This window comes from Oreochromis niloticus, linkage group LG12 (assembly GCF_001858045.2).
Source record: "Oreochromis niloticus isolate F11D_XX linkage group LG12, O_niloticus_UMD_NMBU, whole genome shotgun sequence".
Classification (NCBI taxonomy): Eukaryota; Metazoa; Chordata; class Actinopteri; order Cichliformes; family Cichlidae; genus Oreochromis; species Oreochromis niloticus.
In genome coordinates, this window is record NC_031977.2 from 27,230,367 (window position 1) to 27,257,415 (window position 27,049).

At 38.8% G+C, this 27,049-nt stretch overlaps 1 protein-coding gene across 3 annotated transcripts in view; it reads left to right on the forward strand.

Moving 5' to 3' along the window:
• The window catches only part of LOC100694813 (transducin-like enhancer protein 4), a 45,137-nt gene that overhangs the window by 7,212 nt on the left and 10,876 nt on the right, over window positions 1-27,049 (forward strand). For 2 of the 3 annotated variants that reach the window (XM_013277621.3, XM_005459810.4), the window contains 5 exons: window positions 11,843-11,905; window positions 16,656-16,730; window positions 17,246-17,447; window positions 20,892-20,908; window positions 25,624-25,746. In XM_013277621.3, coding sequence (XP_013133075.1) covers window positions 11,843-11,905; window positions 16,656-16,730; window positions 17,246-17,447; window positions 20,892-20,908; window positions 25,624-25,746 — 480 coding nt within the window. The remainder of the gene's footprint in view (window positions 1-11,842; window positions 11,906-16,655; window positions 16,731-17,245; window positions 17,448-20,891; window positions 20,909-25,623; window positions 25,747-27,049) is intronic. The other variant, XM_003455300.5, reaches the window with a different exon arrangement.

The window sequence follows — 27,049 nt, forward strand, 5'->3', positions numbered from 1 at the left end:
GTTTTTGAGGTATGTTATCACAAACATGCTGTTGCTATTCAGGACATTCTGCCAAACAGGCATGCATTTAGTGAGCTGGACAAAATACAGTCAGGCAGAGACATGCACTGCTGTGAGTTTGTGCATATCCTGATTTCATGCAGTTCAGACTTGAAAGTAATATGTAAATGTTAATTGGCCAAACCCAGTAAGTAAAGCAAATATGACCGGGGTGCTCATTCAAACATGAAGCTGAGACATTTTTATGCTGTCAGTTAAAGGAAGGAGTGCACGGAAGGGGCACACATGTCAGAGTCAAAGAGGGAATGAAAACTTTACATTAAGTGCTCCTTTCCTTTGAACTGTTTGTAACCTGCCTGTATAGCACCCTTTGTTTTTCTTCTCTCTTTCTCTCCACTGATCTAGCTGTTTCTTACACACACCCACCCACGCACACACACATACAGAGTCACAAGGGAGAGTAGCCTTTATATGGTGGGGTCCATTAGGTGTATTAGCTGGTGGTGAAAAGTGGTGCTGATGTGGTGCTTACAAAGCTCCACAGGGGAGATGGACATTTGATCTTCTTTCTGACCCAATCTGACTCCAGGGCTCTTGCCTGATCTAATTTCTTTGTTGTTAGGAGTTAAAGTGGGGGTATTTGGGCAGTTTTTCCTCTCATATTCTTCTTCTTATTATTACTCTTTTGGATAAAAATTCAAGTTAAAAAAAACCAAAACACTTTTTTCTCTGTCACTAGCTTAGTTGCCACCCTATTATCACAAAGAGAATTTTTTTTAAAGACAACAGATAACAAGTGGATTATTTTGGGCAAATAATGAAATAATAAGTAGGAATTTCTTCAGAAGCCAATTTTTGTGGTTATGAAATTCAATAGCTCAGGAAGATCACACCATTAGTTGCATTTTCTCTGTATTGTTGAAGTTTGATGTTGCAAAGCTACTGATGAAAGATATTTTCTTTTTTTTTAACTGGTAGAACATTTCTGCAGCGACTCACATACAGGTTCAAAGAAAAATCCAGTACCCATGATCTCAGGGGTTGCTGCTGTTTTATGTGACTGCAGACTCTTAACTAGCAAAAGGCTCCATAGATTGACTTAGTTTGAGTCCCAACCTCAGTGCAATCTCTGGCCAGTTGTTTCTTATTTTTGTCAACAAGGTGAATAGTGCGTGTTAGAGCTGGGCCCTGATCATTGCAGAAACAAATTCTCCAGGTTTGCACGAACTGCAGGACATTTTTTTGGGAAAAAAGGGAGCCTTGCTTTTTTTTGCTTTGGTCTCTTCAGGGTGAAAAGACGTGTTGGCCAAACGGGCTGACATCCCTGCACTCTGGCCGCCAGACACAATATTTTGCCATTGATGTAAAATGTCACCTGAAATTGGCTGCGTTGCCTCATGGAAAAACACCTCCATTTCCTTTTCCGCTCTGGTGCTTTTGTTTCTGTTCCGATGCCAACATCTTTGGGTCAGTTCTTCCAAATGAGTTGCTTGGAGTTGTTAGGGAAGATCTGCATCTTTACAAGTGATGTTGTAACTTTGAAATCTTTCAAAGTCAATGCATATACACAGTTACATCTATAAGCTTTTGGACAGTGGCAATTGTTTTGTGTCATTTTTGCATCTCTATATCACCCCATTGGATTCTAAATCAGACAATGTGATTAAAGTGCAGCTCTTCAGCTTTAAGTCGTGGAATTGACTAAATTCCACTTTTTGTAGCTTTGCACGAATTGAGGTCCAAAAAGTTGTTGATGGAAGTAAAGGTGACCATAATTAGGGTGAAAAAACAAAATAAACCTATTAGAGAGATAATAATGTTAAGTGTGTCAAAAGAACAATCTGGTACTTTCTTAAAAAGGAGAAAACCACTGGCCAGCTTAGCAACATCAAAAGGCCCCAGAGTCCTTGTAAGCCAGTTAAAATGGATGATCACAGATTCTTTCCTTGGTTGAGAAAAACCCTTAATAACATCTCTCCAAGAACACTTTTGAGGAGGTAGTGTTTTGGTGTTTTACTGTCACACTCCAAAAGCAAGGGACACCTTAAGTAGTATAACTGTTTACAGTGCAAATCACTATTTGTGTTTAAGAAGAAGAAGGCCAGATCAGACTTTTCCAGAACACATTGAAATGACCCTGCCCAGCTGTGGACAGTAATCTCTGGACAGATGAAGTCAAGATTAATATGTAACAGAATGATGGGAACAGAAAAGCATGGAAAAGGAAATAAATGGCTCGTGATTTGAAGTACACTGCACTTCATCATCTGTCAAACATTGTAGATGCAATGTTTTGGCCTGGGTATATTGGAACTGAGCTACTAGTGTTTATTTATGATGCGACTTCTGATAGAAGTAGCAGGATGAATTATGAAGTGTGCAGGGTTATACTCCCTGCTCAGATTCCACTAAATGCTGCAAATGTGATTGCAGAACTTCACAGTGAAAATGGACAATGACCCAAAGCATACTGAAAAAGGAACCCGAGAGTTTCTCAAGACAAAGAAATGGGATCTTCTTTAAGTCAGTCACCTGATCTAAACCCTGCTATTTGCTTTTCAGCTGTTGAAGACTAAACTAAAGACAGAAAGACCCACAAACAAGCAGCAACTAAAGGCAGTTATATTAAAGGCCTTGCAGAGCATCTCAAAGGAGGAAAAACAGCATTTGATGATTACTGTGGCTTCTAGAATTCAAAGGGTTGTGAGTGAGTGTTAAAAACAATTCTTAAGTTTGAAATTATGTTAGTTTGTCCAATTTCTTTTGAGCCTCTTAAAATTGGGGACTATGGATTAAAAAATACTGTAAATCTTTAAACCAGTAATAAAGTACTTTTGTTAAACTCCTTGAATTAAAGCTGAATGTCTGCACTTCAGTCACATCTTGCATATTTGATTTGAAATCCGTGTTGGTGATGGACAGAGAAAAAAAACCTGAGAGGGAAAACATTTTGCTTTCTTAACTACAGCATTTTTTCTCTGCAGTTCTCAAACACTTTACATTTTACATTGCTGTAAAAAGAAGAGATGATGAAACAAAGTGGTAAACATGTCCCTGATCCAACTTTGAAGAAATGTGTCTGAAGCATCAATAAGTATATATTTAAACAAATCTCAGTTTTACACTATGTGATGTCTTTGTTCTTTGTTAAAGAACAAAGACATCACATCAAATGTTGTCTTTGTTCTTTGATACACAAATCATTGTATACACCACTTTTTGGGGCGGGTTGTAGCACGATGTAGCCTTAGGAAGAAACAAAAAAGCCCAACACTTTCAATAATCAAATTCAATTGTGGCCTTATACAGAATTACCAAATAACTTCCTGGCTGTTAAAAAAAAAAAGAATGTCTTCCTTTCCTGCTTTTAATTTCAGCACTAAAAATTAAGGCGTCCTTTAGTAAGGCAGTTGAATGGCAACTAGCTTGGGTCTGATACATACTGGGCAGCTCCCCAGTGTGTGTGAATGTGAAGAAGAACCTAGCTGAGAAAGGGCATCTGTGCTCAGCAAGTCTTTTCTAAAATTAAAATGTCAGTGTTTTAGGTCCTCTATGCCGTCTTGTTATGAATTAGAAGGTAATTTGAGGTGTACATGACACTAAATGGTTTCCTTTGTGTCCTTCCTTTGCCATCCTAAAGAATACTGCAGGCTCCTAATTCACATCAACTAAAGCAGGGATGTCAAACCCATTTTACATTGTGGGCCACATAAAGCCTACTTTGATGTTAAGCAAGTTGGAGGAGTGAAACTCTGCTTTCTGTCAGTGTAAGGAAGTTTAATTACACATTTAATCCCTGATATATTTTAATATAAGAAAAAGAAGGTCAGTTTCAAATAGTGTTTCTGTATGATAAAGAAATGCTTAAATTATAACAAATAAAGGTGTAAAATTACCGAAAAAGGTTTGTTAGCTTGTTGCACAGACTGCCCTGTAATTATAAAATGGAAATTTTTAGTTTCATTTTGATGTCTAAAAAATAATTTCTATAGTAAAAAGTGAAAAAATGGGGACTTTTTTTTTTAATGCTCAATTCCGATTTTTTGATCAAATCCGATTTTTTTGTCTGCTTGTTCACACTACACATAAAATGCGACATCAAACGCTCTCCAGTGTGAACGCTCAAAGCGGCCTGCATGCGCAAAAGATGATGTCACACACAACTCGCTCTGTTTAGACCCAGAGCAAACAATATTGTTTGACTGATTGCCCTTAATATAAAGACTTCGGACTTTATGCTTCCAGATTTTTGCTTTAAGTTATTTTGTTATTTACATAATAATGTAGATGACCTAATAATGATCCTTTTTGCTGTTTTAGAGGAAGTAAAGGAAGTTTAAAGGATAGTTGCAGATTTCTGTCAGAATCTGCAGAAAATACAGTAAAAATAAAATGTTCACATTTCTCCAACGTTGTCTTCCCAACAGTTTCACCGGATGGTAGGAAATCGTTCGCGATGTCCTATCGGGCGCTTCTCCGGCGCTGATAATTGGCGTCTGTCTTGTGTCAGTGACGTAAAAGACGGATTCAATGCGACATGACCGCTCAAACAGCAGTCGCTTTCTAAAACATCGGATACGTATCGGATTCAGTACCACATACGAAAGTGACCCAGATCGGATTTGAAAATATCGGATTTGTGCCGTTCACACTGTCATACCAAGATCGGATACGGGTTGCATAGGGTCAAAAAAATCGGATTTGATGCGCTTTTGCCTGCAGTGTGAACGTAGCCTAAGTTATTTAATTGCTTGTCTAGAGCTTATTTGCTTTGATGTAGTATAAATTGCCATTGATGGGGGGCGCATACAGTAAATACAGTTACAGTATGTCCTATTCACAAAGCCTTTGGAGTAGTCTTTGGAAAGCCAGTTGTGGCCCCTGGGCCTTTTGTTTGACACTTCAGCTCTAAAGTTTAGCACTATTTATGAAAAAAGGATAAAAAGTTGAATGTCAGATATGTTTAAAGGTATTTTCTAACACTGTGTCATAATTTGTGAGGTATTTGTAAGTGAATCATCAAGAGTAAACACTGAAGAAGTTATTCTGAATCCCCTTGAGTTAATAACCCCTCAAGTCTCCTAGTCTCAAGAGTGAATAGGCTCGCTTTGAAGTAGTCCTTCTGTGTTTATTTTATATGGTTTTATATCTCCATGCTGCCTGGTTGAGTACTTTAAAAATATATATATTTTCTAGATAAATGCCTTTTCTGTGGCATCTACTCTAAACTTGTAAAATCTTCACTTGAGCTAGTGCTGCTTCTTTGGCATTATATTTCTTCATACTTCAGCCTTGGTTGAGATAATGTGAAAGTCAGCTTCCAGCCAGTGGCAGATTTAGGTATGTGATGGGCAAGTCCACCTCCTTTAGACCTTGCACTGGCAGTTTTGTGATTTTTACTGAGTCCTAGCTTATTTTTTCAGTCATCAACTGGCATGTAGGGCTTTTATGGACTTTTGTTTGACTAGACGATTGAGACGAGACACAGCTGCTGCCTGCTAAACTGTGTCTTTGAGAGAAATGGGGGAAACTATTTCAAGCTCCTGCATTAAGTATTCTTTAAAAAAATCCAAATAACATAGCCTCTGCACATGGAAAAGTTAAAAGGCTTTTGCACACAGCCTCCAGATAGTCAAGATCTCTGCTTACTTAGTGCTTACATTTATTCACCTTGATCCACAGGTCTTGTGCCACTTTCGCCTTTGCTTACACCTTACTTCTTTTCACTTTAGGTTTTGCTAGAGCTTGTTGAATTCATTTGTTCAGATTGCAGAAATGCATATATGCACTGAAAAAAGGGCATATTGGATTTAATTAATTCAATAGTGGACATTGGTTGCACACAGATGTTGTGCTTTGGCAGCAACTTAAACAACTTATTCATATTCAGTAAACCTGTGCATTTTGTGTTGATAAAACAGGATTGAAACATTTTTAGATGAAGTAAGTGGAGCTCTTGGAATATTTTAATCCTTCACAATTTTCTCACTTTATTCCCACACTATTCAATAACTTTTACCCTTAAGAGGCAGGGTACACTCTGGACAGGTCGCCAGTCTATCACAGGGCTTAAACATAGCAACAAACAACCGTTTGCACTCACATTCTCAGGTAATTTAGAATCACCAATTTACCTATCCCCAATAACTGCATGACTTTTAACTATGTAAGGAAACCAGAGTACCCAGAGAGAACCCACTGCAAACTAACCAGATCATGGATTTGAACCTAGGACATTCTTGCTGCAAAGCAACAGCACTAACCACTGCACCACCGAGCTGTCAATCCAGGCTTAACAAAAGTAGGAAAGCTATTACAAGGCTCGATGCAGAATTTTCTTTACATTTGTGTCCTTGACAGCTTAAACCACAATAAATAGCGATAGCATACACGTGGTGTGTGTGTGTAGTTGTCTGCCTCTTATAACCCCAGTGATTTTCCTGTGGTTTGAAATCTCATGTGATCTTGTGAATTTTGTGAGTCCAGGCAACTAACCACTCTTACTAGATTATATCATGTCATCTCAACAAGAACAAATTAAGTTGTTGAATTTCATACAGATCCTACATGATTTAATTATGTTCACCATAGAAACATGAAATTACTTTCTTCAAAAAGTTATTCTTTTGTAAATGTAACAACCACCCAATTTCCTTTTTTGACTGTGGTTTCATCCACTTTATGTATGGCCTAATGGGCCAAAATGCCCTCTCATCTGTTTCTTTGCCAGTTTCCCGTCAGCCCATCATGTTTGCTAGAGTGGCCCTAACAAACTAAATGCACAGTGTTTCTGAATGATATATACCCCATGCATCAGATTTCTAAACTTCTGTCTTCTGAATAACTGTGATTCCCTACACTTCATAAAACATCTCTACTGCCTGTTCAGGTCCATCTGACCTGTTCTGGTCAGATGGCACAGAGGCGGTTTTCCTATTATTTCTGCTTGTCCTTTAATGCTGAGATGAGATTGTCTCTCTCAGAACATTAAAGTGTTCTCACTAAAGTTCTGGGTCACATCATTAGTCAAATTTGAATTTAAATAGACTCGTTAGTCACTCCGTTCTGACAATCAGTTACTCGTTTCATTAAAGTTTATGTGTCTCGTCATAAAAATAGGGCACACTTTGAGAAATAGTAATTAGGAGAAGGTTTTATTGTTCTCGGTGTTTTGTCATGGGTCATAGATTAAAGATAAACTGATTAATCAAGAAAAAGAAACATTATCATCCCACTGTTCATATACTGTAAACTTTAGAGTTATTTGAATGTTAAACAAGCAGTTGACTATTAATAATTGGTAGTCATTAATATTGCAACCCTAACAACCTAATGACCCAAACTGTCTCCTTATACAGGCTCTAAAACATCTTTTATCAAAGTTTCTTGAAACTTTATGATAAAAGTTAAAATAATGCTCAAACCAGCTATTCAATAATTAGCTAACATTATGAATTGCCATTTCTTTGTTCATTACCAGTTAAAAAATAATAAAATAACCCAAGTTTAATGGCATATAAATTCACACTGTTACTCGCCATTACCTTTGATTCAGTACTTGATTGGATTATGTGCTTTCAAGTTTACTAAACAGAAACAGAGATATCGTTTAGGACTTAGAACTTAAATTGTCACCAGCAGGTTTTGATGGGAACTGACTCTATAATGTTCATGTCATCGCGAGAGGAAATCGTCAGTTTTATGCACTTAGTGTTGCAAACAAAGAAGGTGATGTTCATCTTTGTGTACCCATTAGTATGCGGTTCTGTGTGAGTCTGAGTCTTTTGTCTGTGTTGGTGTTTGTATTTGAGGTGCACTACTAGCACTCCCTTTGGGACAGTGGATCAGGCAATTTCCTGTTAAAAAAATTCTACCTGATCTAGAAAGAGAGAGTGCTGTGTAATCTTTAAAAGCTAACCCTTGGGCTCAGTATAAAACATCTGATGAATACAGAGAAGCTGGAGTGTGTATGTGCATGTGCATGTATTTGCGCACACGGTTGTGTTTATGTGTATCGTACTGCCGCAGTGTTGCTTGTGCTGCTGTCTGAAGGGTTTATTTGCCTCTGAGGGCTCTGTTACCACTGATGCCAGAGCAAAGTTCACCTCTGCCAAGGTTATGTACATAAAACAAGTGCTTGGCAAGGTTACGGATGTAACTTATATATTTGTGTTGGCCTTGGAGAAATTATCTCAAACTCTGATTGCTTTTTTGTCAGTAGTTGGGTCTTAATTTAACCGAAGTCAACAAAAATGTTACACTTTCCTTTATCTGTCTGCAAAGGATTGCACTTTCTCTACTCCACTTTCTCAGTAGAGCTTTCTGGGTTTATGTTTACAAATCATCCATTTAGCTTAAACTGAATGAAGCTCAAAGAGTACAGCAGAGAATAACCTTTCAGGGATGTTGAAGGATAAGGAGTAAATCTGATAATGTAAAGTTGGACTTTTGAGGCCAATAATGAGACATTTAGCTTTAGCATAGCAGCATTTAAAACAATCAAATATAATTGCTATAATTTAAAGAAATAAATACACATCCAGTCTTCGCAGATGAAAAATGGATATGTCATAGCTTTCTGATGAGCATATTATGAAATTGTGATGCCTTTCAAAGTGACCTCTCAGAGGTTGTTGTTACAAGTGACTCTAACACCCATTAAAGTTAAGTTATGTTAAGGCACATTTTATCAGTTTATTTCAAATGTAGTGCTGTGATCATTCCTCTGGTACTTAAAGGATTACTCCAATTAGTTACAGACGAGAGTCAGTTTAAAGGTCTTGTTAAATATTATGGAATTGTGAGCAATAGTGCATTGTGTATGTGCTTTTTTCCCATTATGTTACATAGTTAAGTTGACTGGCCACTTGACCAGTGTTCTGCAGGGGTACTATAAACTTCATCTAAGTTACTGTGTCCATCTCTGAAGCAGCACCCACACTGGAAGCAGGGCAGCGACTAGAAATCATAGAATGTAAGTAATATTTGGCAATTTCAAGCGACTCCAGGTGAAACCATTGGCAAAGTAACCTGGGCAGAACCCAAGATAAATTTTTGACAACTTCCGGGCAACTGATTGAAGGGACTACCAATGAGAATGCAGTCTAATATATGACCTAGTAGTAAATTCATTAGAGGGTTATAGTTAACAGATGTCAGCTTCAAAGAGACGCGCAATGAGCAACTTCCTTGCAGTGTGGCTGCAACTTTATTCATTACCCTTCGGTTTGTTTTTAACTTTCAACATGCACTTCACGAGTAGCTTCACATATTGTTTCACACTACTAATACCGATCATTCTTATTTATACTGAGTTTAACAAATCTATATTAAGTCTTTGCAAGTCCATTGTTCTGGTCTGGCAAAGTGGTCATATCAAATTGGGGCTTGTTCAGGAATTAAATGTGTCTCTGTACAAAGACTTGACCTAACCATAACTCTGTATCGTGATTTGCTTTAGGCTAGCAGCAGAAGACTTCTTTTGGTGCTACTAGGACAATAATCTTATATTAAAGCAGTCAACTGTCCATTGTTGGCAGTCGTGGCATATTTGCCAAAGAAGAACTAATAAAAAGAGAGACACTCAGCTGCACTGATTCTGATATTTTTTGAATACTGCACATTGTGAGTGTTACAGGAATTCAGTCCTGAATCGGTTCACTTCTCCTTTTATATCTCAGTTTGATAATGTTGATGTTCCATTTTGCTATCAGCTTCCATTACAAGTCTCTTAAACAACCACATTGTTCGATTTTGTGCCTTTTCTTTCACAGAGTGACACATTGTTTTGTTATTATTCTGTCAAGAGGCTTAGATGGCAGGGTCCAAGGTAAATTTTCAGCATCTTAGCAGAAATGTTGTTTGATTATTTAAAGAATTCAGCTGCATTTGTTTTCGAAGTTGATACAGTTCACCAACACTGCAAAAAGGATTTGTAACTAAGAGATAATGTCCAGGTTGAGAGAGGGTGAAAATATAAGCGATAGACATTTTTCAGGATACATCAGGATAAGAGTACATGAATGCTTTATTCTTTCTCATATGAAGTATGTGTGCAGAGTATACACACTGTGCCTGTTTGTATTTGTGTGTGAGGTGCGTGCAGATTCTTTTACATTTAAGTGATAAAATGGTAAAAACAGGAAATGTGTGGCGTGACTGTGTATATAAATTTGTTAGAAAATGTATAAAACAGTTTTGTATTTTAGTTGGATGAATGCTTTTGTGATTGGGAGCTTTTGTCTTGCTATTACCAGTTTGGAGTCTTTACTTTTAGAATCATTTGACTCCTTCATGGCATAGATTTAACAAGGTACTGGAAAAATTCCTCAGAGACTTTTGTACTTTTCTACTGATATTTCAGCTACACGTGGATGATGCTAATCTTCCACCACATCCCAAAGGTTTTCTGTTGGATTGAGATCTGATGAGTACAGAGAACTCATGCTCATGTTCAAGAAAGCAGTTCGAGATAGTTTAAGCTTGACACGGCATGTTTTGCTGCTGGAACCATCCATCAGAAGATGGGTACACTGTGGTTATAAAGGGATGGACGTGTATGCTGTGGAGTTTAAATGATGCTCAGGGGCCCAAAGTGTGCCAAGAAAAAGTACCAGATGCCATTACACCACCAGCTGCCTGAACCACTAATACAAGGCAGGTTTGGATCCATCCTTTCATGTTGTTTACATCATATGTAACCCTATCATCTAAATTTTACGCTGAAAATCGAGACTCATGAAAGCCATGAGTGAGAAACACTCTTTCAGTCTTCTATTGTCCGGTTTTGGTGAGCCTGTTCAATCTGTAGCCTCAGTTTCCTGTTCTTAGCCGATGAGTAGTACGCAGTGTGGTCTTCTGCTGCTGTAGCTGATCTGCTTCAAGGTTTGACATGTTGCATATTCAGATGCTCTTCTGTATTACTGTAACAAATGGTTATGGCAACCATGCCACATTCAAAGTAGCTTAAATCACCTTTCTTCCAAATTCTGATGCTCAGTTTGATCTTTAGCAGGACATGTTGACTGTGCTTACATGCCTATATACACCGAGCTGCTTCTGTGTGATTAGAAATCTGTTTTAATGAGCAGTTGAACTGGTGTACCTAATAAGGTTACTCCTGGTAATTAGGTTTAGTAAAAATTAGGTTTAGTAAAAAAGTTGTTGCTGTTTAGAAAATGCTGGTTATGGGTTAGATGCTTAGTGAATTGAATATGTGATAATAGTGATGCTCTATATTTTTGCATGGAAATGTCTTCCTGTAGTTTAATGTGACATGGGAATAATGTTGTAGCTATGAAACAGAAATAAGGCACCAGCAGTGTGTGTGAGTTTCTTAAAGCTAAGCGGTGTGTATACACACAATGTATGAAACTTTCAGATATAATTTCTTGAATTTTCTGCTTTGGTTAGCAATACTTTTTTTTAAGACTTACAGTGCTTTTCCTAATTCACACAACATGTTACAGGGAATTCTTGGTCTGTCCAGTATCCTGTCCAAGCATAACGTAGAGTTTGTAATCAATCTGCTCTACCTCCTGAGTTAGAGTTAACTAAATATTCTTGACATTTAAAATGCAAAAGTTCCCGTGCACCCAGAGATTTGTTTTGGAGGAAACACACTAGATATTATACACTAAGTTTATGAGAGATGTCAAATTATTAGTTTCATGTGACGAGATAAACAGGTCTTAAAATGAAAGTTATGTGAGCTATTACTTTAATATAAATTGAATGAGGAGTTGAAAGCTGTGTGAACAGGATGACGCCTTCTTGTCTGCTAGAGAATTTAAAAAATAAAAAAAAGATTGTGTTTTATGCTTCCCACTTCTCTGTCTTGCAGGCGGAGATCGTTAAACGGCTGAACGCAATCTGCGCCCAAGTCATCCCCTTCCTCTCCCAAGAGGTAAGACTCCAAAATGCCTGTCACTGTGAGTTAAGAAGGAGGTGGGTGAGAGAGAGTCAGAGAGCGGGAGGAAGGGAGACAGGAAAGGGGAGAAGTGTGTGGTGGATTTTGAAGCAAGAGAAAGAAAAATATAGAGAAACGCACACACACGCAGACACACACACTCGTACAGATTATCCTGGGCTAATCCCCCCTGCTCAGGATAGACAGATATGCTCTGAACTTATCAAATGTCTCCCACTAACATATGCAGGAGCCAGCGGCTGAGTGTGTGTGAGAAAATACTTTTTGTGTTAAAATACATTCTAATTGTGTGCACATACAGCAGTGGGTGTGAGAAGTGTTTTTATGCAGTGTTTATTGTGAAATTTTTAGGTGTGCATGTGTTGAGCTGATAAATCCTTCCTCTGAGGAGCTGACAGTGTGTGTGTGTGTGTGTGTGTGTGTGTGTGTGTGTGTGTGTGTGTGTGTGTGTGTGTGTGTGTGTGTGTGTTGAGGGGTGGGAACAGCAGGAAGGAGTGAGTGTGGACTCCAAAAGCTCTCCTCCAGATTAGCCATGGATTAGGAGGGTTTAGGGTGGATTAGGAATAATGGCATTAGACTGTGGTGCTGCTACACAGCCCTGAGGCCTGCAGAGAGGGGAGGCAGGGAGAGGAAGCTGCTTTGTTTTGGTGCACAGCCTTGTTTACTGCATGTGCAAGTAAAATGTAACACATTCATATTATTGTTGTGCAGCAAATCACATCGACTGTGTCTGTGTATTTTGGTGAAAGCGCTTTGTTTTCTATTTTTATTTTTGTCATTTTCTGATAATGTTTCATTGGCCTTTGGGGGCATGTAAGTATGATTGTTCCATTTACAGCAAAGGCAATAAGTTTGTGTTAAGTCAGTTGTCAAAAATGTTATTTCTGACAAATTTATAAAGAAAAATTATGCTTGAGTAAATAAAATCTCCCAATTAACATAAGATATAAATAGAATCATTATCATGGTGCAGATTTTATGCCTCTGCCATAAAAAAGGCCCCTTTTTTAAGATCACATATGCATTTCTTGGTTGACATTTACATTTGCAAGTAAGGTAAGGCAACAAAAGTGCCATCTATTTCTGAAAGTTTTGGAATAACTACGTCCTTAAAGTGGACCAGTTATACTTTTTCTTATTTTAACTCTTTATCAAACAAGTATCACACATACCAGCTGGACTTATTTTGGAGTTTTGGCTGTAAAATTACAAAATAATTCTCATATTTCACCAATCATTTAAATTTTCTCTCTAACCCATAATGGTTGAGTTATAGTAATGTGAAGAACACATGATAGCATCTAGTTGGAGCTAATTTTTCTGTCGGTGTTCAGACGGAAGTACTTCGGGAATACAGTGGGAAACCACGACATACAGAATATCTCCATAAAGGTTGTCTTCTCTCCTTAATGAAACCATTTCAGTTTTGTCTCTAGCACATCGCTAACAGAGTTATGATCATTTAAAGCAGCGGTCCCCAACCTTTTTTGCGCCACGGACCGGTTTATGTCCGACAATATTTTCACGGACCGGTCTTTAAGGAGTCGTGGTTAATACAATAAAATAAAACCAGTACTGGTACCAAAAAAAAGAAGATTTATTCATAAAACACGGGAAAAGACCGAGGGAAACCGAGTTAACGATAAAAACGATAAACAAATAACGATAAAAACCCTGAAAACCATAAATTTCACACCCAAGCCTCAACTCTCGCAGCCCGGTACCAAATGACTTGCTGACTGGTACCGGTCCGTGGCCTGGGGGGTTGGCTGATTTAAAGAGCACTTGTAAAATGGGCACACCACCTGGCCGCTGGTTAAAACTATGGGTTAAGTCTTATATTCTAAGTTGAATCTTTGTGATGTCAAAGAGAGGAAATATTCTTAATATGCTCCTCTCAGAATTGGTGGCTATGAACTTGGTCATGTCTGGTACGCAGCTCTGGTGATGTGCATAGCAGGGACCCAGTCCACCTGCTTCTCCAACCATCTGTTTTCAAGGTGCAGTTGGGTGGGCTGAGGAATTACGCTTAGCTATTGTAGCAGTTTTCAAAAATGAAAATCTGAAACTGGAAAGGAGCATAATTTGTTAAATCTGGCATTTAGTTACTCGTTATTCACATGTTCCTCGGTTGTTGCCATATCCCCAGTGAGGAGTCATTCCTCTGACTTTAAGGTGTTCATGTGCTTTTGAGTTGGAAAGACACCAAGATGTGTTTTAGTCAGTTGCTCAGAGTAAAAGAAAAAGACATGTTGTTCTCTGCGAATAACTGCTTAGCCTGACTTCTTACTTGAGTTACCTCAAACAAATACCTCCATGCTTATCTAGTTCCCTCCTTGTGGTTAACAGCAACCAGATATTTACTTAAACTCACATATTTTTATGTATGACATTAACAACTCAGCAGATCACGTATCAACATTTTCTGAGCTGATTTCTGAGCTCTTCATTTGAACTTCCTCAGTCAGAAAGTCAGTTTTTGCTATTATTCAGCTACCAAATGAATGCACAATTAATTTGATATAATAATTTTAGTAATTTTGTCTGCTTTACTGTGCTGGTTATTAACCTGAATAATTCATCACTGAATAGGTAAAATCTAAAAGTATTTTGTAATGATTGTGTGTGCTTTCGGCTGCTTCTTTATTTCCCAAGGGGGTCACCACAGTGGATGGATCCCCATATTTTGATTTTGGCACAGATTTTATGCCAGATGCCCTTCCCAACAGAACCATCTCATTTATCCAGTTTTACAACCAGCACTAGGAATACATTACCGTGTAATCTCCACCCCGAGGCTGGATTTTTGTCTCCTCCAAGTCCCAAAACAGGTGTAAGGTGAATATGTTAATCACTAAACCATCGAGCCACAGTTTTGCTGTGATTACAGGTACTGTTTCATATTTGGAGTCAGATTTTCCCTTGCAGTTCTACAAGAAATCATAAGTAATCAATCCTCTTTAGGCAAATACAAAAACAATGGTGATACGATTTTTTCTTTTTAAATTATGAAAAGGGAACCTGAGTCATCTGTTGGTGCACAGACAAGCACAAACAGTTATTCTGTAAGAAAATCTTCTTCAATGCACTGAATCCTTGGTGCCATCTGAAGGCAACAGAATATGTACGTTGGTAAATATAGAGCTCTAAATTCAGACGTCCTCTGTCAGAGTGCAGAGGCATTAAGCAAACTATCACTGATTATCTACGTTCAGTCCTGTGCAAATTTTAACAGGCTGCTAGAATACGACCCTCTACAACTCCATCTCATTAGTATCATGCATCATGGCGTCCTTCTCAACTTTTATCAGCTTTCTCAGCTTTTTCGTATTTACTCTTGAAATGCATCACAATGGAAACACTGCTGCAGATGAGGTAGACTTCACAAAATTATTTTGATTTCTTTCTCTTTAAGAGAATTAAAGATTGAACTCTAGTCTTGATTATACGACTGATTTTGGATTGTTCTATTTTTATTTTTTTTTAGAACTGTTGCATAGAAAGTGTTTGCCACAATTTATATAGTGGATCATTCCGTGTGTGTGTGTGTGTGTGTGTGTCATGTTCAGGCAGGTTAGTCTGAGCCTGCAGAGGTGTAGCTGAACTCGATGGTCAGGTTCATTTCCACACCTGATAAGCTCTTTCATCTCGGGCGTACTTTGATGTTTTGCGCTCCTGGATGAATCTCGCTGCTCTCTCACTGTCTGGATCTGTCTTCCTCTCTCTGTACCCTTTGTATGACTTTGCCCTGTTAGCTGTCTGCCTCTCTTGGTACCCATCTTTTTTTCCTATGTGTTGAACTTTTTGGAGCTGTTCAGTTTCGAGACGTGTGAGCAGACTGAGCAAAAATCAGGAAACAGTGTTGCATAAAATTTTAATAACAATCTCCAAACGGAAACATTAAACCAATCACAGAATCCACAAAATATTGTACGAGTGTGTAACTGAATTTTTGGCCACTTGTAATACACATCTTTAACTGCCTCCTTTGGACATCCACTTGTTTGTTAGTTTTTAAATTCTCCTCCACGTAGAGGAAATCAACCAGCCTGTGCAGGTTACACTTGACTAACTAGTATACCCTAATTAGCTGCTAGCTGCTTCTTCTGCCTGATGACTTTTAATGAACGCACTGATGGGTTTCAGATTCTGAAGAGAAGCACTGAAGTGCAGTCATGATTCAAAGGCCTCGGGGAATCTTGTCTGTCTGGCATTTGACCTGAATCTGGTCAGAACCTCAAGTTTTAATAAAAAGGAAAAAATATATTTCAAGTTTCAGGTGATTTTATAGCACGCTCGTGTTACTGAACATTGATATCTGTTTTAATGAGATTGTCATATTTGACAGTCAGTGCATTGTTAATTCTGAAGAAATTGCAGGCTGTGTGAAGTTACAGTGTGCAACTAACTGACAGCTGCTTTTTAGCTGTGAATAAGGTTTGATAGGCAAAGCACAATGATGGATTCAGATGGAAAGCAGGTTAAAAGATATCACAGAATGCATTAGAATGATTGCTGTATGCATATGCAAGTTCAATGTAATGAAACGAGCTAAGTTCCTGCTTATTTTACATGTCCATTTCAGTCCATTTTAAATGTTGTTTGAATTTTGTAAAGATGTTGTTTGTAATAACTATAAAATTATTTTCATATCATTCTTTTCTCTGTCTCAGCTGCTGTTTCAGTTTCTCTGATTTTTTTTTTTCCGTTTCTGTGTGTCTCTCAGCATCAGCAGCAGGTGGTGCAGGCAGTAGAGAGGGCCAAGCAGGTCACCATGGCTGAACTCAACGCCATCATAGGAGTGGGTGTATTACACACACACACACACACACACACACACGCAGACATACACAGTTAAATACAAAATGCATAGATTGTTTTTTTACAGCAATGTTGGAAAATAGCTTGAGAGATTAATTGAAAAAGAATAATGTGAGGAGAAGAGCAAGTACAAAGTCAGATGTATTCATAATAATATACAATAAAACCAAAGTATTTTGTATAGTAGTAATAGCTAACTTCTTTCTGCAAGAAATTTGAATCTTTTAGCATCTTTCACAGAAAATGTCAGTTATATAAATATCACCGTTCATGTTGGCTGGTAATTCAAAGGTTTTGGTGTTTTTAATCAAATAAAAAAAGTGTATCTGATATTTAACTATTCTAGCTGTAGTCTACATGTTTCAGTTGCTATCTTTTCCCCGCTCACTTTGAATGTGTTTTTCTTTCCTCCTCTTTTCTTTTGCCACCTACTTATTTGTATTTTATCATGCATGATCTTTCAAGTCTTAATTGGTGTTTCTGTGTCTGGTTCAGCAGCAGCAACTCCAGGCTCAGCACCTCTCTCATGGCCATGCCATCCCTGTCCCGCTAACACCCCACCCAGCGGGCCTTCAGCCCCCTCTGCCTCCTGGGGCCAGTACTGCCAGCCTGCTGGCTCTGTCCTCTGCCCTGAGTCACCAGCTGCCACTCAAAGATGAGAGGAAGCATCACGATAACAACAGCGAACACACACGAGGTGAGGTCTGCTCTGTATGTGCTGTTTTTATATAGCAGGTGTTGATTTTGGTTTGTGCGTGCTTGTTTCTGTGTGAGTCTTGGTCTCTTCATGCCTGAAATTAACCTTGCATTTGTTACATCTGCTTGTATGTTCAAAGTCACAATTTGAGTTTTCAAACTACTGCTTTCAGGTTTACTTTAATTATGGTTTAGTCAAAAAGCGAGTTACCCGATTATCAGGGGCAAATTCTTACACAAGAGAAAGGTAGATACAAATATACGCTCTCAGTTTGTTTACTGTAAAGGCAAAAAGAAAGCACTCCTTCTGTCAATTCTAAGGTTTCCCACATTGGGATAAACCTATCTAGTCTTTTCAGCCAAGGTGTATCAGGTCTTAAAAGCAGGTAAACACAATCTCAGTTAAATAACAACAGATGATATATTGCGTCATGTCATTATTTAACAAAAACTAAGCCAAAACGCAGAAGCAGCCTGTGAAATAGCCTCAATAGCTGGTAGAACCACCTTTGAAAGCAATAACTTAAAGTAATGCTTTCTTTATGACAGTCTCTCACATTATTGTGGAGAAATTTTTGCCCACTCATCTTTACAACATTGTTTCAGTCACCTGAGGTTTGAGGGCAAACCTTTATCTCCGGCTGTCTGAAGGTCCTGCCATAGCATTTCAGTTGGTTTGAGGTCTAACTGTGCCATTGCTACATCTTGATTTTTTCCTTTTTTAGCCATTCTGTTGTAGATTTGCTCTTGTCCTGTTGGATGACCCAGGTTTAGCCAAGCTTAAGCGTTCAGACAGATGGCCTCACATTAGACTAGAATATTTTATTATAAAGAGGAGTTTGTGGTTAACTCGATGACTGCAAGGTGCCCAGATTCTGTGATTACAAATCATCACTCCTGCACCGCTGTGTTCTACAGCTGATATGAGGTGTTTGTTTGGATATGCTTTGTTTGGTTAATGCCAGATATGGCGCTGTGCATCATGGCCAGACATCGCCACTTTGGTCTTGTATTTCCACAGATGTTGTTTCCAGGAATGCTGTGGTTTGTTCAGAAGCAACTTTGCTAACTTTAGCTGTGCTGCCATGTTCTCTTCATAGAGAAAGGGCTTACTCCTGGCAAACCTTCCAAACAAGCCATATTTGTAATTGCACTGTCAGGAACTTTAACAGTTGACATGCTAACTGAGGCCTGCAGAGTCAGGAATGTAGCTCTTTCTCTGCATTGCATTGCACGGTCTGGTCATAGGTAAAATTTGCTGGGATAACCACTCCTGGGAAGATTAGCAGCATTCTTGAATGTTTCCTGCTTGTGAATATTTTTTAATGATGATGATAGACTTCAGAATGTTTGGAAATGGCCTTATAAGCCTTCCTTAATTACTGGGCAGCAGCAATTGCTTCTTCAAGATAATTGATGTCTTTCCTCCTTGGCATTGTTTTAACACACCCCTGAATGTTAACGACGAGCAAACTGCCAAAACCTCTGTTTTTATAGAGGTGCTCACACTTGCTGATGATCAGTTAATTAAATGGGTGTGCACAACCTGGCTGCTACTTACTTACACACACTGCTTCTGCGTTTTGGCTTTGTTTGTGTTCAACAAATAATTACACAGTATAATATATCACATGTTGTCATTCAGCTGAGGTTTATTTCCCTCATTTAAAACCTGCTGAGGACAAGATATTTTGATTATGCCTTGATGTGTACAGCCTTATAATTGGAAGAAAGTACACTTTGTTTTTATCGTGACTCTTCGTGAGATAGTTTGGACTAAAATACTTTGCAACAACTTGGCTGTTTTATTTCACTCACAGACAGACACTAAATATATTTGGTAAACATAAACGTCAAAGCTTAAATCTTTTGTTCAGTTAATGATCCAAATCCACTTTTACATGTCAAAGTATTCAGCCAGCATTACGAATTACCACTTGTAATGGCTGATGCTTAATTGTTAGTGCTCTGAATGAACAGCAGTTAAACAATTAAAAACTGATTTGTCTTTATGCCATTTTAATTGGCCTAATAGGAAGCAATACACAACCACCATGATGCCTCTTTTCTCTTGTTCACACAGAGCGCTTCTAATTCTTCTCTGAGCTGACTTTGAGCTCAAGCATTTAATTACTCTTCATAGACACTATGTGTGTGCATGTGTTTGTACGTGTGCGTACTTGTGTGTGTAGGTTTGAAACTGTGTGCCAGCACTTAATTACTCTGTTGCAGCATGGCAGTGAGGGTTTTTACAGTGCAGCAGAGCAGTTAACCTTGCACTGTAGCTGCAGTAAAGCTAACGGCTGCTAACTGAGGTAATACTTACCCACCTAAGGTCAAGGTGGGTCGCTAAGAATACAGTTCCAGCTACAGCTTGCTTCCTGAAATGACTATGTGAACAAAGGGAATAAAAACTTTCTTTTTTCTCCTTTTAGTATTTTAAAAAGCATTTTCTCTGCAGTTTACACTGTTGAACATTGTGTGACTGTGGTGCTAACCTCAGTGTATTTTTAACCCGCTGGACTTCTTCGCCTCCCCATTTAGAAACTTCACTGGTCAGTAATAATGGTTGATATTAATGTGTTAAAAGACTGACACTGATAATGACGGATAATGTACAAACTGTAATAAATAAAAATCTATTCACTGGATCAGCTGAGAGCAGAGTACTGAAGCAAACACAAATTAAACCAACAAGTCTTCCAACAGTTATCTGAGTTGTTTTTTCTACTTCCTTGCTTTAGTTGTTTTTATCTTACTGCCCACTTTTATTTTTGTGTTGTATGTTTTGTTTTAGTCACCAACACTACTTGGTTAGGATTTAGTGTTCCCGGCGTGCTGAGTTCTGCCCCACTAAAGGTGCAAACATCAGCACACAACCAGAAAAAAAGACATTTTCAAAACTTAAGTCTTAAGTCTCCAAAAAATGGAGGCTTTCACTTGTTACTTTATCTGAGTCCTCAAAAGGTTCTCCACAACTTTGAAATTAGGATTTAGAGCAAGTTAGGTTGATTGGTTAATCTGCAGCTTCTCCTGTTCATTTGTCGAAGTGCCTTGGGCAAAACAATGAACTTAGACTTTCCAATGTGTAGACGTGTGCTTTGAAAGGCACCCCTGTCACTATCAATGTGTGAAAGCGTGCGTGAATGGTTAATTGAGAGCAAAACTGTAAGAGATTTATCTGTTAATTTGGAAAAGAGGTGTAAGTTCTGTTTATTTGCAGTAGTACTCTAATAGTACCCCTCGAGATCCATAAACAGTAATGAAATTCCCCAGTATCCTCATCAAAAATATCATAAATTTTCCATTAGCTCTCTTTTTGTATCTGTTTGTATCTGTTATATGCAGCAGTGTGTGCGCTTGTGTGTTTGCCAGTGTGTTCTTGTGCTTCAGACATTGAATCTGTCATTCTTTTTTTTCTCTCTCATGCCCTCCGCCCTCTCAGACAGAGACTCAGTCAAGGTAAGTCCTTCCTTTCTTTAGTCCCTTTGTAAAAAAAAAAAACAAAGACATGTTTAGAGCATAGCTTCACTTTTACTCGCTCAACTTCTCTGCGTCATTTTTGTACTTTGAATTTTTTTTGTTGTTGAAATAAAAGGATAGACAAGTTTTGATTTTTATTCATAACACACACAAAAGACTGTCTGTGATGAAATCTTAATGTTGGCTTTAAGGATGTCTATGTGCACGTCTGTGTTTATGTAAAAGAGACTGTTAGAGACAGCCATCAAAGTGAAAACAGTGCTGTGACATTTCCAAGATCCTAAATATTTACACATGTAGTATTTGATTTAAAACATTGCTGTAAAAAGATATTGTTAATATGTTCCCACAAAGCTCTATTATGGACTGGCGACATGTTTGGGGTGCATCCTGCCGCTCGCCAAATGACAGCTGGGATAGGTTCCAGCCCCCCCGCCACCCTTAATTGGATAAGTGGTTAAGAAAAAGGATGGATGGATGTTCACACAAATGTCCTATTATTAAATTTTATTTTATGCTTATCAATGTAATAGGAAATTAAAGTGACCACACTAAGGCGTAATGAAAACATTAGAAGCTTCTGATCTTATTGTCATTTTCATGTTCTTCACTTGTGCTTTGTGTGTAATAAAAATATCAGATATGGGAAACTGGTAACAGCTCGGGAAGAAAAAAACAAAACAGTGTGAAAGAGAAACCCCAAGGTGAGCAGAGAAGAAAGTGGGGGAAAAAAAGCACAGTATGGTTAGTGAAGGAAGGAGGGAGCAGAAAGAGGCAGTGCAACAGATCACTGTTCTATCCAGCGCTTGTAGTAATTAGTCCCTTAAGCGCAGCGTTTTTCCCAAGGCAAACATTTGGTTTGTTGAATACTCAATGAGCAGATTAGCATTTCTTTATACCAGCAGCCTGAGCGCACACACTTTTACACAAACACGCATGAGTTTAGAAGCCTGTGCATGTGTGTGTGTGTGTTCTTTGGTGTTTTGGAGTAGGCGGAAACAGGAGGAATGCTCTAACTGGAGGTATGTTTGTTATCTCTTGCCCCCCATGTAGTTTTCTCCTCCTCCACACACACACGTTCAAACACACCTGGATGCACACGCACATACGCTCAGAGGTGTAGGCACCATGATGGGAGAGATTAGCAGTGTGTGTGTGAGTGTGAGGTCACAAGAACGCTTTGATAAAGATAGAGAGAGGCCAGAATGATGGATGCCTTTCATTAGTGCCCTGTGAGAACACACACGCACACACACATGCAGAGCTGCTCTTTGACATGGCGGCCAACAGTCACTTCATGAAACCAATAAGCCCCTTGTCAGTGGTCTGCAGTTGCCTTGGCAACAGTCCACAGAGTACAGTGTGTGTGAATTGCATGAACATCTGTGCCTTAATGTCCTTGGCGTTAGCACCTCACACACTGATAAAGCTACGTGAATGTAAACGCTACTTGTATGTGTGCTTATGTGTGTATAGACGCCAGTACAGGCAGTCAGTTATGCAGTTACTTTATGGTGTGTTCAAGGACTGCAACTTCACAGACCTTTTATTTTTGGTGGGACTGATTATGAGTACATATTAATTGCTGGATCATTGGTCAATGACAATTTTATTTTAATTTTATGTTTTTGGTTTTTTAATTTGTGGCGTTTTCTTTTAGTCATTTTTGAAATGCAAATTCTCACAAACAGGTTTTCTTTTTTTTAATTACCTTAAATGGAAATAGACTCGTAGAATCACAGAGTAACATTGTAACCATCTTTGTCTGTCTGCGGGATTTTTTTTTCTTTTTAAAAAAAAAAAAAACAGGAGGAATACATTTCTAATGAGGTCGCTTTCAAGTTTAGACTGACCTTTACAGGTAATCACCTGTTGAAGTATAAATGCAGTGCAGCTTGTTGTTTGTGTGATCGCTACAGTGGCCTTCTCTTTCTATGCTTTTTGTGTTGAATTTTGTCGCTGGTAAACAAGCTGTACAGATGCAGTCTGCTTGTCTTTGTTTATGCCGGGATGCTCTTTAAAAGCTCTGCATACAATGTACAGTCTGGCTTCCCATGCTGTGTTGGCTGCAGAATAATAAGTGACAAATTGAGCTGAGCAGAGTGAGAGAACTATTAGACAAAATTACATCAAGCCAGAGTTCTAAAGATTTGGGGTTTTTGCAGAAATCATTTGTGCAGAGCCCCCTGTGGTCCAGCGTAGAAAAAACATATTTGTTTATAAATTCACAATTCTTCGATCTGTGCAGATTTGCTGATGACTTCAGAGAACAAGAACGTCCCTTGTAGTTTAAAACTGAAAGGCTGGTTTTGAAGTTATAGCACAAATATGGACACTCTGTGAGGGAAATCTACCCTTAGATCTAGATAAATTGGACTTACTTGGGCAATGTGGTTGTCGCTAAAATGTCTCTGAACAAAGAAGTTGTTTCTTTGGAGGAGAATATGAGAAGATTTGCACATTTACACACTTTTTTCCTGCTGCACCTGGGGGGGTTCTGTGTTTTTGTGCATGTTGATGACACAGGATTTTCAAATAGCATCTCTTGTGCTGTTTTTTAATTTGCATTTTCTGTGATAAAGTGTGGAGTTAATTTGATTGAACAAGTGGCTCTGTGTGTAATCTCTATAAAAAACGTATCTTCTTATAAATATGCAGTTTGTAAGTAAAATGTATGATTTTTGGCACCTGGAACCTTTCTGGTTTCCATCTGGTCGTCTGCTTGTAGCCCTAATCCTGAGCAGGATTTGGTTGCATCTAGTTAAACAGTCTCTGTGGAGAGCAAAAGAAAAAACACATTTGCTCAAATGCAATCTTGAAAAAGCTTAGTCTTTTTATTACCTTTACTGAACCTAAAGTCTTGTGTGTCCACTGGCTACACCAGAAACCCCCCAAAACTGACCTGTTGCTCCCAGTGGATGACTAGAAATGGAAGACGGACAAAGTTTGATTTTTTGGAAAAGGTGTCAGACTCAGGTGCAGCAACTTCTCAGTGTCAGGCTGCATTTGAACTGCATTTGAACTCTATTTTTATAACCCTGTGATGCACCCCAAACATCCACGCTGAGCTTTGTTGGTCTTAAATTCACGGTGCTTAACAACAGCATAGTAACCTGCAGAAATGGGCTCATCCTGGACGTCCGTGCTCCTAATTACCCGAGAGACACTAGGGAGCGAGACTGTTTGTAAAGCTGAAAAACACAAAACACTCGAGGTTGCAGATATCATTATCAGGACCTGCAGAATCAATTTGAAATGGGAGGCAAATATAATTATGATGTGAATGAAAATGAATACTCTCACTCAACCACACCTCAGAGGTCCTCGCGTTCATAATGCTCGTGCTGTCGGCAGCGCCTTCATTTGTCTCTGCGGCAAAATTAATTTGCTTTGATGTTTTTGAAAGAGCTAATTTGCAGGCTAATTAATCTAATCAGTCTGGAAATAGAGCGACACAGAGTCGGGGGCTCAGTTTGCCTCGTCTCACTCAAGACGAGACACACACCTGTACACACACTGACTCCTTAACACTGTTTGCACATATGGAGTACTAAAATGTAAACAGGTACAAGTGCTGCCTGAGCAGCACGCTCACGCAGACAGACACACACACACAGTGAACCCCTCACTCCTCCCCCACAGAATCTTTGTCATCAACACTTGCAGCACGGCAAAGGGCAGCGGAAAGGTTACAAGCGTGAGTTAGTGGAAAGGTCGAGCTAAAGGTCCTGCTTTATTTTTCTTCTCTGTCCATCGTCTGCTGGGTAAGAAGGACCTCCCAATGAGTGAGTGAGAGAGAGAGAGAGAGAGATCAGCAGAGGCAGGCAGAGCTGGAGGGGAAATGTTTAGTTGACCTTATTTTGATCCTTGCGTCTCAAAGAAGATTAATCCTTCAGTAATGGTATTTAAAGGATGCCATATTTGATTAAGAAAGAGAGACGTCAGCGAAGCCCTCCCCGTAAAGCTGCGATGTTGTAGTCAAACTGTCAAGGCTGCAGTGCTGCTTTTGTATTGTGTGATACAGTAAAAAGGAAATTGTTTTGACAGCCAGGGGATCTTTTAAAAGCGATACAGAAATCTAGCCGCGGCGTACGTTGTGTCTGCACCGCTCAGCTTTGTGTTTTTGCTCAGATTGTTGACTGACCGCACGGCTCTCAACACATTCCAAAAGTTTCTTTTAACGGTAAAAGCTCCAGCTTACATATTTCCTATTAGTCTGTCCTGGGGAAGATTAGTAATTTATCTCAACTTTTTTTGCCTTTGATAATCACATCTTCTTCAGTGGAGCTTGGATGATTCTTTCTGTGTCCATTTGGGTTGGGTTTCACATCCCAGAAAATGTAACCTAATCTTTAAATTAATGTTTTTGTTGAATACAAACAAATGTAATTTTATTTTAATTTTCCTTCTGTCCGGAAGTGTGTTTTGGTGCTATTAGCACAAGTTTGAGTTATTTGTTTCTGGAATTCCTGCCTTGAGTCAATGGAAATGAATGATTTTCTGTTTGGTATAGCAAAAACCAGTCCTCTAATAACTATTTTCCACAGATGTCTGAGCTAGAAAAATGGCCTGTTCTTATCTGATTCTGCCTGATTTTATTATGATTTTCCAGTGCAGGGTTTATGTACTTTAGAAACAAAAAAGATCAGTTTTAATCAGCTTCAGTTAAGTAAATGGTTGTTTTATTCTTCCAGAGCTCATCTGTCTCTCCATCAGCCAATTTTCGAACTGGAGAGAAGCATCGAAGTTCAAGTGATTATTCCTCTGACAGCAAAAAGCAGAAGACAGATGATAAGGAGCTGACCTCCACACGCTATGTGAGTGAATATGCTAAAATGAATCGTTTTTGAGCTGCGGAGAAGATTTATTATTAAGCTCATTAGAAAGGATTAGGGACAGGGAGAGCTCAATTATTGAGTTCTCTTGTGATTACGTGGCCCTGTACTGTCATATCTACAGTAACTACACTTTTCTTGTCTAAATGAAGTAAACTGAGATTAGTTGTTCTTTATTTCAGAGATGAGATTAGGAGAGCTGTACTTTCTAAAGAATCCACCATTATTTTTCATGTTTGCCCAGCTGAAGCTAGAGACTTGTAGAAACATGGCACACCAAAGGTCTTTGAACCAAGGATGATGCAGTTTATGACCTGTAACTCAGTCAGATGACCCACTGGGATGCTTTTGGTGAATCCGTTTTGACCATTATATTTAACAAATGGCGTGTAGCCTGTGAGCTAGTTCAGGCAGGCAAGTCAATCTGCGCTATGCTGTACACAGGTAACACCCCTCACTCTCATCATGTTATATACCAACCATACCTATAAACATTATTTAAGCTGCCAAATTTCTCATGTCATCTTCTGATATGTCTGTGGTGCTGCTGCCCTGCAGCACTGCCTGCTGTTTCAAACCTTACCACCCCACAAACGCCACCTTTAGCCGCTTTGTTAGGTACAACTGCTCAGCTGCTCGTTAATTCAAATATCTGATCAACCAATTACAAGTCAGTAACATGCAGACATGGTCAAGATGACCTGCTGAAGTTTAAACCGGGCATGTTTGCTTGTCTTATGAGCCTAACATTTGAATGGCAGCGTCAGAATTTGGCACCAATGATGTGAAAGCATTGACCCATTCCACCTCGTATTAATGGTTCAGTATAATGGTCTGTGGTTAATATTTTCTTGGCAAACTCTGAGCCCCTCAGTAGCAAATAGGCATTGTTTAACCCTCTAAAGCATAACCTGTCACTGGTGTTAGACAGGTAACAGTTGATTTCTGAAAGCAGCGACTCTGCGCTTTTCAGTGATATTAGGGTCATTACGGTAATCCCACATGTCGCAGCACTATTGCAAAGACGAAGGTTGGTTGAAACAAGAGAGAGTGAGTGAGTTTGATGGTGCTCTACAGAAAACAGACATCTTATCACTCATTTGGGGTCATGTTATTGCTTTGTTTTTGCTGTTTTCTGTTTTTTGTGGTGCCCCGCGTGGGATTACTGTAAAGCACAGAGTTTCTGCTTTCAGGAACCACTGGAATTTTCTGATTGGTTCAAGAGTTACAGTAGTTTGATCTAAAAGTTTGACGCCCCCATTGGTTTTAATGAGTTAAACAGCTT